The sequence below is a fragment of the Podarcis liolepis genome, assembly GCF_965112155.1.
Source record: "Podarcis liolepis genome assembly, chromosome: 7".
NCBI classification, from domain to species: domain Eukaryota; kingdom Metazoa; phylum Chordata; class Lepidosauria; order Squamata; family Lacertidae; genus Podarcis; species Podarcis liolepis.
In genome coordinates this window covers 44,579,936-44,591,261 of record NC_139561.1, presented here as the reverse complement: position 1 = coordinate 44,591,261, position 11,326 = coordinate 44,579,936, and the positions used below count along the sequence as shown (strand labels likewise).

Sequence of the window (11,326 nt, the reverse complement as noted above, 5' to 3'; positions counted from 1 at the left end):
AATCGTTTAACACAAAAACTCCTGCCCACCAGAAAGGGAGATGAGATGCTTCTCATTCTTTTTTCTTTCCTTGCAGAAAGGCACGTACTTTCTCTGGAAAGGAGGGGGCCTTGGAAAACAGCTAGTGGGAGCCAGGCAGGGACCTTCGGTGCTGAGCTACCCCAAATATGATTGCATTGCTGCAAAATCCTTGCTTTGGAATGGGTTGGTTCGTGTGGATTGAAAACGTGCTTTCCTTCATCTAGGGGAGGGGTCTGAAATGGTGCCTGATTTCTGCCCAAATTCAAAAGGGTCCTTGCAACACCCCCTTCTCCTCAGTGTTAACCCTTGCAAATATCAACTGGGGCTGCTGTTCATTGCTACCCTGTAGTCATCCACCCCAGAAGGCAGATGCCCAACCAGCAGCCCCCCCCAAAAAAGACCTCCTCCAAAAGGCACTTAAAGAGGGAGAGCGAGAGAAAGGAAAGGAAAGCACAATAGACAGTATTAAGGGTTTATTAAATATAATACAATGTTTAGTGGAAGGCGCAAATGAACATGGCAAGACGGGGACAGGAATGTGCAGCAAGTGCTTGGCTGTTGGCATCTCTGTCTCTCTCCTGCACCCTCCTCTCCAGGCTAGGTGGGCCACAGCCCATTTCCAAATGCTGGGCTGCACTTAGGATGGGGTGGGGGGGAGATAGAGAGACTCAAGGGCAGGGTGTCTTTAGAGCAAGGAAACTGGTGCCTTGGAGGCTGGAACCATCTGCCTGGAAGACAGGACATCGTTAAGGTAGTCGAAACGGGTTGGGTGGGCTTGTAGGACACACAGCGAGTCCCCAAAGCAGGGATTGCTTGGTAGGCAACTCCCAAAGCTGCTCATAATTTTGCAATGGTTGTTTTCTTTAAAGGCAAATCTAACGCAACCCATATTGTTTCTGGAATAAGAGGGGCCCCTCTGAACCAAGCCACAAATGCCCAGCATCCCCGCTGGCCTCCTTAAACCCTCTTTCACGACCACTGGGACTTGATGTTTCTCCTTATCCCTGCCCAATCTTGCAAGCCCACCCACCACAAGACTCTCCAGGCAGGCTGTTGATGTGCAACCAGCTAGAGGACCATAGCTTCCCTGGGGAGGGTCAGGCTTGGTTGTTCAGAGGAGCTTCTCCCTCTCTCAACCAGATCCACCACTAGATGATCCACTACCTCCCTGAAGTGGCTCATGCCGGTTTCTATGTGTGATGTTGATGCTCCCTTTCTGTGCCCATCTGGCTCTGAAGAAGGGCCAGAGCAGGAGAGAAGGAGCCTCAGGGCTGAAAAGCACCCTTTCCCTACCAGTCAGGCACCAAGGAGAGACATGGGAGGTGGCAAAGGGGAGGGAGTATGGGTGGGTATGGCTGACAAGTCTCCTAGCCGGCGCCTCAAAGCTTCCCTTCCAGCGCCAGGGTCTTGAGGTCAGCAGGTGAGCTGGCGCTCAGCACCGTATGTGAGACGATCCTCTTGTCCACCAGGGAAGCGACGGCCTCTCCCACCTCCAGGTGGCTCACGTACCCGGGGCCCAGGCGCTCTGGCGTCGTCACACCCATGTTGATTTTCACCTGCCAGGGAAAGCCAAGACAGTGCCAGAAGAGACATTGGGAGGGGGGAGGCTGCGCCAGCCATCCACTGATCCACACACAATTGGGAAGCCCCCCAGACATTGTTGGATTCAGACTCCCAGCACCCAACACAGCCAGTGGTCAGGGATGATGGGAGTTGTAGCGCAGCCACATTTGGAGGGCGACTGATTTCCCCATCCCTGCTGGATGGACCCTGCCAGTCAGAGACTTGCGGCTCACTGGGATCAATTAAAGTCAGCACAGTGGCCATTTCATTTATCCCAGACCCATGGTGAACCTCTAGCAGCACAACTCAGCCCCTTCAACTGCCCCACCTGCAGTCCACCATTGTCTACTGAGGCAGACAGATGCCAGCAACACCCTGCCTGACAGGTTGCTTTGATCTCAGTCATTCAGAAGGTTTTCCCCAAAGTTCTGAGTGAGTTAAAGGTTCCGCGGAAGATCTGCTGGGTTTGGTGCTAGGAAGAGGCTTGGAAGGAGCTGTAGGGGGAGCGCTGAGCATCAGGGTTGAGTCTGCCTGGGGACTATTCTCCTCACACACACACATTTCACAGAGAAACCTCAAAGTCTCCAGCTCTCTCTCCTGCAAGGAAAAGCAACCCCACAGATCAGTAGCCAACATGGACTACATCCCCATCTTCCCTTATTACTGAGCCATGCTGGGACTGATGGGAGTCAGGACCCAACAGCCTCTCCTGGGTGCCACATTGGCTACTCCTGCTGTTGATCTGGCTACTAGCCATGCTGGCTATGCTCTGCCTCTATGGCTGGAGGCAGTATCCTTCTGAATCCCAGTTGCTGGCAACCACAGGGCAGGAGTGTGCTCTTGTGCTCAGCTGTTGCTTGCGGGTTTCCAATTGGGGCAGCTGTGAGAACAGGATGCTGGACTAGGTGGGCCTGTGGGCCTGATCCAGCAGGCTCTTCTTATGTTATTAGATGCTGAACACCCCACTAATTACAGCCCTGGGAGGGCAAAATTACTCCCCACGTGGGTAGGGAGCTGGCTGACCCACCAACAAACCCAGCACTGACCTCATTCAGCTTGCAGGGAACGTCTGGGTACTCCTCACGGACCATGAGGGAAAAGGCCAAGGCCCCCGCTGCCCCCAGTGTCAGGAAGCCTGTGCCTGGCATGAGGAGGCGCTCCCCAGCCCCTCCTGAAACAGAGAAGCTGATTTAGCTGGGAGGGAAGGAAGGAAGCAGCTGCCATCACCACCAGTGGCTGAGTCAGAAGGTCCAGGGTTCAGTCCTCACTCTTTTCATCTAAAAGGATATGTTTGCAGCCAATGGGAGACCTCCCAGACAACCTGCTTTTTGAATATTCATCCCGATTTGTTTGTAGGGAACTTTGATGATGTCTACATCATCAAATATATGCTTTGATGAGACATTTTCCAGTGCATTTCCCCATCAATTCCCTTATTGCAAAAAGTCCAGTCTTTGTGGGCGGAGCAGGTTTGTTGTGCAGGACTTCCTGGCCAACTATAATTGTGCAACCTGAATTTGTTGGTATGTGATTGAATCCCACCTGGAAACAGCCTGGAAGCGCCTTGAGACTCCAGCCACTGCTAGCCTGAGAAGGCAACACTGGGCTAACAAGTCCGATCTGGTAAAAGGCAGTTTCTTCCCATGTGCCTGGGTCCCTCTCAACAGGGCAGCTTTTGTGCCAATGATGGTTCAGTCCCTGCCAACCTAGCCCCACAAGGCACAACCTGCTGCCCCACAAATGCTGGTCATCTGCCCACATGCTCAGGCATGCAGGACTTAATTGGAGAGAGGGGATGGAAAGGTAGAAAAGCAATGAGGGCCTGCAAACTGAAACGAAAGGGGCATTTCTATTGCTGCTGGGCAAGAGAGGCTGGCCGAAGCCCCAGCAAAAGTTCTCTCCCCAAAGTTATCTTCTGCAGACCAACCCAGCTCATCTCACCAGTGATGAAAGTGTAGGTCCCATCTGCGTTGTCCTTCACGAGGGGGAAGAAGGCCTTCCAGGCAGTGAAGGTGCTGAGAAGGAGGGTGTCTAGGACCTGTGGGAGAGGAAACAGAGGGACACCCGTGTTCATTGTCCCAGCTGAAGTATCTCAAGAGTCTCCAAAAGAGGAGATCCACACAATCACACCTCTTCTGCAAATGTGATCCAGTTAGAGTTTTCTTAAAATTAGGAATCCGCCTCTCTGCCACTACAAACCATGATCTGTGGGCCAGTTATTCCTGTCCCAGCTTTTTGCATTGCTTAAAAGCACCACTGCCACTTCCGGTGTTTCTATCAACATTTTACCTGATGGCTGGCCTTACCCCAAAGCCCTCAACCCTGGCTTGGCCAGCATCAAGGAGAAAGTGCTGCTTCAATGGGCAGAGATGTGTTGTTACTAAAAATGCTATAGCACTTTCCAGTACATAATTGCAGAGTGCCAACAAGACCAACTCAGGGGAAGAGTACCATTATCATAGAAATGGCCCCAAAAGCCAGCAAACAGAATCTATCCATCAGAGAGAGGGAGAAGGAAAGAGAATGGGAGAGGGTTGATCTGGATAACTTTGGGTTCCTCCAGACAATCTGTTTTGCTTGCACAAAGCTTACACAGAAGTTATACAGTGTCCTATCTGATTTTCTTGCAGCCAGGTCATATATGAGCATTGAACCTGATGTCCTTGTGGGGTCGTTATGCATCTTCCAATTCATAGGAGCCAACTCCTAGGGGCCATGGGGGCTTTGGCCCCCACAATAAAATATTTGAGGGCGCCGGGCCCCCACAAAGTTGATGGGCATTCCCTTTCAAATGGTGTGTGCACTGAATCATGTGATTTAATTATGCAGGGCAGGGGTTTACTTGGGCCCCCACAATATTTTATTCAAGTTGGTACCCCTGTTCCCATTAATGATTTGTTCATCCTACACTTTTCAATGCATTTCCCCATCACTTAATTTACTGCAAAAAAGGCCAGTTTTCTAAATTTTAAAAAGTGGATTTGTTGTCTTAGGGTGACAGAGCCTATTGCACAAACCTACATTCCTGGTATGCACTAGAATCCTTCCTGCAAAACAGAAACAATCTAGGGGCACCCCTGTTTCTGATCTATTTCCCTGCTCACCCGGTGCAGCTCCTTCAGAGTCTGAGTGAGAGAGGGACCCCCTTGCCACCAGCTGAAGCCCAAGGAGGACACCACGTCCGTCACCTTCCCAGTGCTCTTCAGCAGAGCCTCCTTGGCTGCCTCTGCACCTTCCTCAGAACCTGGATGGATGGGATAAATTTAGGAGCAGAGATAGTGAGACCAGGTGGCTGCATTCCCCAGCATTATCAATCTGTACTCCCAAACAGCCCAGAGCCTTTCCCCTCCTACCAAACTCATGGAGGAAGAAAAAAAGCAAGGCCACCCAAGGGTCTTCACCTACAGGTGGCCTGCCAATAACAGCATGATGCCTGTATCCTGCAGATAGGATGCTATGGCTGCCTTGCAGGTGTAAATGGTCCATAAGGATTGCAGCATCAGTGACCCAGATTACAGGCTGGTGCATCCCACGGCAACTGTGACATCCTGTGCAGGTGCAGTTGGCCAAGGGACCCCAGTTATTTGGTGGCAAAATGACAGCATACTTGGCTCAACTAAAGCTCCACTGAGCATGCTGGGGATTCATCTTCAAACCTCAAAAAAGAGAGAGAATTGCCCTCAACTGTCAGGGCTTCCTTAAAAAGAAAAGAAAAAGTAAGCTTGAGTTTCCTTGCAACAATTTGAATTTGTATTTTCCCAAGAGAATTCAGGTACTTTCTCCTATTTCTTTTCTTCTTCTTCTATGCTCCCAGTTATGGACTATCACCTTCCTCTCTTTTTATTTATAAAGTACCGGTACCTTGAATTCTAAAGGCTATAGGATTGTACTGTATGTGGGTGTTTACTGCAGTGGTGCACATTGCTGCCTTAATTTTATCACAATATATTTCGATGCTGGCCGTCAAAATGCAAATCATGAAATGCTCTCCCAGATTCATGCAAAGGCTGCCTTTGGCTCTGCTTTTCTGAAGGCAGCCTTGATCAGCTCTTTGCTGGAGGGGGCTGTACAACCGCCTGCAGCTTAAAGGCTGCCTGTCTGCTGGGCGCCTTCTGCCTTCCCTTTTCCTAGCTCTGGACACCTCAATAAATTTGTGCCCCCTCCACCATTCAGCCCAGCCGCCTCCCCGGACATTATGGAGATACTGTTCCAGCAGGGATGGAAGGACCTGTCTGTTTCGCTTCTCTCGGTTTCTCATTTGTCTAAACTTAAATTCAATTCTCCACATTTTTGCAGAAATTTGAGGGTTTTTAAAAAATCCTTATGAAAATTCACCAGCATTTTAGTGTTAAGTTCTCCTAATAAACACATTGTTATATGCAGTTTTGAATAATGTACACTTTTTTGCAAGCAGTTTCCCTCAATATAATTTATTTTTAGCATCTTGTTTTCTGCATTCTAATGCACACTTTCCCCTCATATATGCATTTTTGTAAACACAGGTGGTTGGAGAGCTGCCTTTGGATAAATATCAGCTTCGAAGAACAGTTGTGTTTTGGTTCGCATATTAGTTTGGAAAGTGCAGATTTGACAAAATCACCTTTAGATACAAACTAAAATGAATTTCTCCACCATCCATACATTTCAGCCCCCACCCCCTCTGCCCAGTATTTCCCCACAGCAGCCCCACACTCATGGCCCTCCGAAGCACTGCAGCCGAGGTCTTACACACAAAGTCTTACCTACGTCCCCAACCAGGGTGTGCAGCCGCTGGCAGGCTGATGGAGGCAGAAACTGTTTCAGCTTCTCCAATCTGCTTCTGTCTCGAGAAATGACAGCAACCTGGAAGCCTGCACAGATGACAAAGGATCAGAGGAGGCAACGCCCTGGGCACGAGGGGGCATGGATGCCATTGTATCAGTTCCTAGGTCTGATTGATGGCGGAACAGCTGATGAAACGGAGCTCGGCCTGGTCTTGGCAACTGTTTTTAATGCTAGGGCTCAGGCACATGAGTTAATGAGAGAGACACAAGTGGCTTCTGGGTGCGTGCAAAGTGCTTCCAAAAAGCACAGTAGTCACAGATACTGTCCCCCTCAACACACACACATGCCTGATATTAGGATATTAGAACTTCCATGGTATATTTGGGGCTCATCACCGCTTGGTAGAAACAAACAATTGGTAGCTGGAGTCAAACAGATCAGAACACTATGGAAAGATAGTTGAATGTGCAGCTGCTGGACTCAGACAGCCCCAAGTATATTCATTCAGGCAGACACACACAGACACAGTCAATGAATCTCGACCCAGGCTCTTGCAAGATGGAAGGCACGTCAATGTAAGCCTTACCTTTCTCCAGCAGCACCTTGACAATGCCAGAGCCCACTGTGCCAGCTCCGCCAAGCACCACCACTACCCGGTCCGATGCAGACATCCTGGCAACGAGAGGCTGTTCAGAGGAGAGTCGCCAAACGACAAGTGGGGCTGCGGTTTCCACGCAGGAGAATAAGTAGGGAAAGCAGCACCTAAGAGTCCCACCTCCAAGGAAGCGGAGCCCAGCCCACCACCCTGTATCTCCACCTCCTGGTCCTGTTCATGCTGCACATCTTGAGCCTCGGGTCCCACAACCTGGCAGGCAATAGAGCCTTCCCTGAGATGGTCTTGATGAAAGTGATTCCCGGCCTCCCAATGTCCCACGTAAACTGAAGTCACTTTGGCTGCAGTCTTGGCTTGTTACGTAGGTGATGGGCTCAGCACGTGGCTTGTGGGGTGCCGTGGTCTCCGTCCTCAAGATTATGGCAAGCTAAGGTGCAACGAACTTTCCTGAGTCTCTGATGGAGGGCTCAGCTGGCTACATATGTCGTCTTTGACTTGAGTTCAAAGAATGGAAGAGAATGGGGACCATGTGGACAGGCAAATGTTGATATCAGTGGAGAGACATGCTACAAAACAGACAAGTACATCACTGCCCTCTTGCAGTGTCAATCTACGCAGTGAAGAGCCATAGATTGTGTTCAATAACCATCCAGATACAGTGGTACCTCGGATTAAGTACTTAATTCGTTCCGGAGGTCCGTACTTAACCTGAAACTGTTCTCAACCTGATGCACCACTTTAGCTAATGGGGACCTCCTGCAGCTGCCGCGCCACTGGAGAACAATTTCTGTTCTCATTCTGAAACAAAGTTCTTAACCTGAAGCACTATTTCTGGGTTAGCGGAGTCTGTAACCTGAAGCGTATGTAACCTGAAGTGTATGTAACCCAAGGTACCACTGTATTTATTGCAGGGAGGAAGGAGTTTTGATCCTTCCCTCTAACTCCAGCTCGCTCATGATTTGGGAAACTCCATGGTTCTGCAGTGCATGCAGAGGCTATTCATTGCACTAGACACCCCTCATTCCTGCTGGCCCTCTGGCAGAGTGGAACCAAGCTAAGCATTGCAGACGCTGAATTATTGGCCCAAAGCGAAGCACCAGGCCACGTGTATTGCAATAAATGAAGATAAGCTTATAAGTGAATGCACAGAACAGCCTCTCTCTGAGAGGCTGACCAGAAGAGGTATGGGGTAAGGTTGGGGTACATTGGAAGAAAGCACTTTGCTCATGAAGACTCCCAAAATGAAGTGCACCAGTCCTGGCCTGGCCATATGTTTTTGTGGTTTGAGTTGAACTGCAGTGGAGCGACAGGAAATGTGAGTTGGGAAAGGTATCCATGGCAGAGCACCTGCTTTGCATGCAGAAGGTCTCAGGTTCAATCCTCTTCAGGTAGACCTGGGAGGGACCCACGGCTGAAACCCTGGAGAGGTGCTGCCAATTATTTTTGACAAACTGAGCTAGATTGACCAGCGGCCTGACTCAGTATAAAGCAATTTCCTGTGTTCCCGTTTCCTGGGATGGGATGGGAAGTTCCTGGTTGGGCAACTGTAATCTGGTGGCAGCATCCCTGCTTCCCTCCCTGGGCCTGTGGCTCAAGAGTGCCACCTTGTGTTCTTAGTTTGAAGCAACACCACTGTGGGGGCCAGAACTGCAGGACAAGACTGTAGGGAAGGTGAGGAGTCATTGTAGGGGGAAGAAGAGGGAGGCAGAGGCTGCCGGCTGGAGGTGCCAGAAAGAGGGTAAAAGTTGGATCCAGGAAATTAAAACCAAATCTCCAAAACCATCAAATCACTGGCCACACCCACCTCTCTACAGCCTGAATTGTAAAAAAAAGGAAAAGGTTCCTTTGTTCCTTGTTTTGGAGTTTGCAAAAGCAAGGGGGGCACATTTCTTAATGTCACTGGGTGGGGCTCCTGCTGTAGGTTCCTTAAATTAGACTGAAGCCAATGGGAAACAAGTGTGGAGGTTTTGCTCCTATTAACAGTTGACCTGCTGTTGGATCTCAGTAACTAGATAGGGTTTAAATGCAGAGTTGCTAGGGAGTTACCCTGCCTAACCGAACACAGTGGGTTTCCATATAGTCATGCTTTGCAGGCAGAATATCACACCTAAAATCCTGGCAGGTCCTGCTGGCTTCAGGGATGGAGTGATGGGAAAAGTCTCAGCTAAAGCCCTGGCAGAGCTGGTGGTGCCTGTCAAAAGTACACAATATTGGTCTGAATGGAGAAATTGTTTGACCTGGCCTGAGGTTTTGAATTCGCAGTATCAGAGAACACGAGTCTCACATTCGCAAAATCTCTTTTTATTGCCATCTGAAATTGGAAAAGGCTCCTTGGGAAACAATAAGGAGGTTGAAAAGGAATATGTAGACATGGAGCTTGCATATCTGCCACCCAGAAAGCAGTGCAGGCTGTGCCACTGAAGCTTCATCCCCACAGCATGGAAGGGATGGGAAATAAAAGTGGGAAGCCACCCCTAGAGGATAAGGTGCCAGGCCCAACTTTTTGTACATGGCTGGAAGGGGTGAAAAAGAAGTTTTCATTATTCTTCCATTCACCCGCCCAGAGCAGGGAGGCTCCTTGGCACATCAACCTCTGCACAGACAGCTGCAGAATCCTCCAGCCTGCCCAAGAAGTACCAAGGGCATGGGTCACACACACAAGGCCCCGCTAACTCCAGCAGGCATACTACGCCGTGCCACAGCCTATGGCAAAATGAATCCCCCCGCACACATTCAGCACAGAAACAGCTGTGGCCTCAGGAGGTTGAAGGACCAGCTGCTTTAGAGCAATGGCCATTTTCCAAAGGGGATAAAACAACAGCATCTATTAGTACAGGCAGCTGAAGGACTACCCACAGAGTAGTGCCTGAAACAAGATCCAGGACTCATTAGTAACTGAAACAAAGCCTAAACATCCAGGACTGTAATTGTGCATGTGCTCAGGGCAGGAGGGCCCCCAAATGCAGAAGGGCTGAGTGGAATAATATACCCTGCTATCTAAAGTGCCCCCACAAAGTCCAGAGTCTGAAGTTACCTAACTGCATCATGGCATCTACTGTATTCCTCTCCTGCTGCGCTTGTACCTCATTTGTGTGTCATTTCCCTTGCCTACCGAAGCATAACTGTGAGGTCCTTGGGGCAGGGACCTGTGTTTTGTCACTCCTATTACGGTACTCTGCAATGTGCCAAGGACACAGGTGGGCACTGTGCAGAAGAGGCAGCTGCCAACGTTCTGTTGTGACCCGGAAACAAAACACAGGCCGGGCCTGGGCAGGGAGAAACGGGCAAGATTCTGCATGGCTGCAATCAGCTGGGGGCAGGCAGCAGATTCAGTCTCCAGCCCATGTCAGTGCAAAAGAGAGTGTTGTACCTGGAGAACCTGTAATGGTGTGGGCAAATCCAGACCTAACTCCTGTCGATGCTGCACCACAGAGTTGCAAGCATGCACACGTGTCTACACACAGCTGTAAACATACACACTTAGCCCTCTCATAAACTGCCCCTACCATACTAATGTGGTAAGTGAATAAAAATAGTAATTAAAAGGGAAACTGGCCATAATTTAGGGGAAAGGTGCCTGCTCTGCATACAGAAGATAGCGTGGCTACACTCTCTGCCACCTCCAGTAAAATGACTTCAGGTAGGAGGGCTGGGAAATGCCTTTCCTTCTGCCCAAATGCTTGAAGAAAATTCATATTACTGGGTTCAGAAGATCAATGGTCAGATTCCATTTAAGGCAGATTCCCACAACTAAGGCCAGTTTGAGGAATATTTCCCTATTTTGACATCAGTCACAGCCAGCTGAGCACCCTGGGCCCCAAAACCCACATGTGAGTGTGGCCATTGCCTTGCTAGAACAAAATAGTCAAATGGGAGCAGGAGGAGCAGGAGTGGCAGAGTCCAAAGCGGAACAAAGTTACCCCTTTCCTCCAGTAACTTACCTACTCCCACCTGTGGCCAAATCCAGAGGTGATAATCAGGGGTGGGCTACAGAAGTGGCAGTTACTTTCCAAAAAAACAATGAAGAGAAAGGATTTAGCACCCCTGCTCTCATTGTACCCATTTAACAAAGATAAACATTACATCTGAATTTCACTTTATTGTTGCTAGCTCATGGTCCTACCTGACCCACCTGTGGGCCTAGCTATATGGAGCTGTATGCTCCCTCCCATTTCCTGGCATGTGAAACTGCAGAATCAGCCTCCTTTATCCACACATCAGCTCTCACAGAAAGACCAAGCTACGTAAAATGCTCCATTTGCAAAAGGTTCAGGCAAGGACTGAAGAGTCAAGACGCCAACTGCACACATACTGTAAGAGCAGCTTAGTAGTCATGCCTGGGTTGATCAATAACAGCACAACTGC

General features: G+C 49.6%; 1 protein-coding gene across 2 annotated transcripts in view; it reads right to left on the bottom strand.

The window, feature by feature from the left end:
- Positions 1–496: 496 nt before the first annotated feature.
- The window catches only part of LOC310711640 (farnesol dehydrogenase-like), a 241,642-nt gene continuing 230,812 nt past the window's right edge, over positions 497–11,326 (bottom strand). The window contains exons 2-7 of one of the 2 annotated variants that reach the window (XM_083513838.1): positions 6,935–7,830; positions 6,327–6,434; positions 4,689–4,828; positions 3,526–3,622; positions 2,631–2,755; positions 497–1,577 (exon numbers count right to left, since the gene is read on the bottom strand). In XM_083513838.1, coding sequence (XP_083369964.1) covers positions 1,401–1,577; positions 2,631–2,755; positions 3,526–3,622; positions 4,689–4,828; positions 6,327–6,434; positions 6,935–7,019 — 732 coding nt within the window. In that variant the 5' untranslated portion in view covers positions 7,020–7,830 and the 3' untranslated portion in view covers positions 497–1,400. Of the gene's footprint in view, positions 1,578–2,630; positions 2,756–3,525; positions 3,623–4,688; positions 4,829–6,326; positions 6,435–6,934; positions 7,847–11,326 lie in introns of those variants that run through there. The other variant, XM_083513839.1, reaches the window with a different exon arrangement.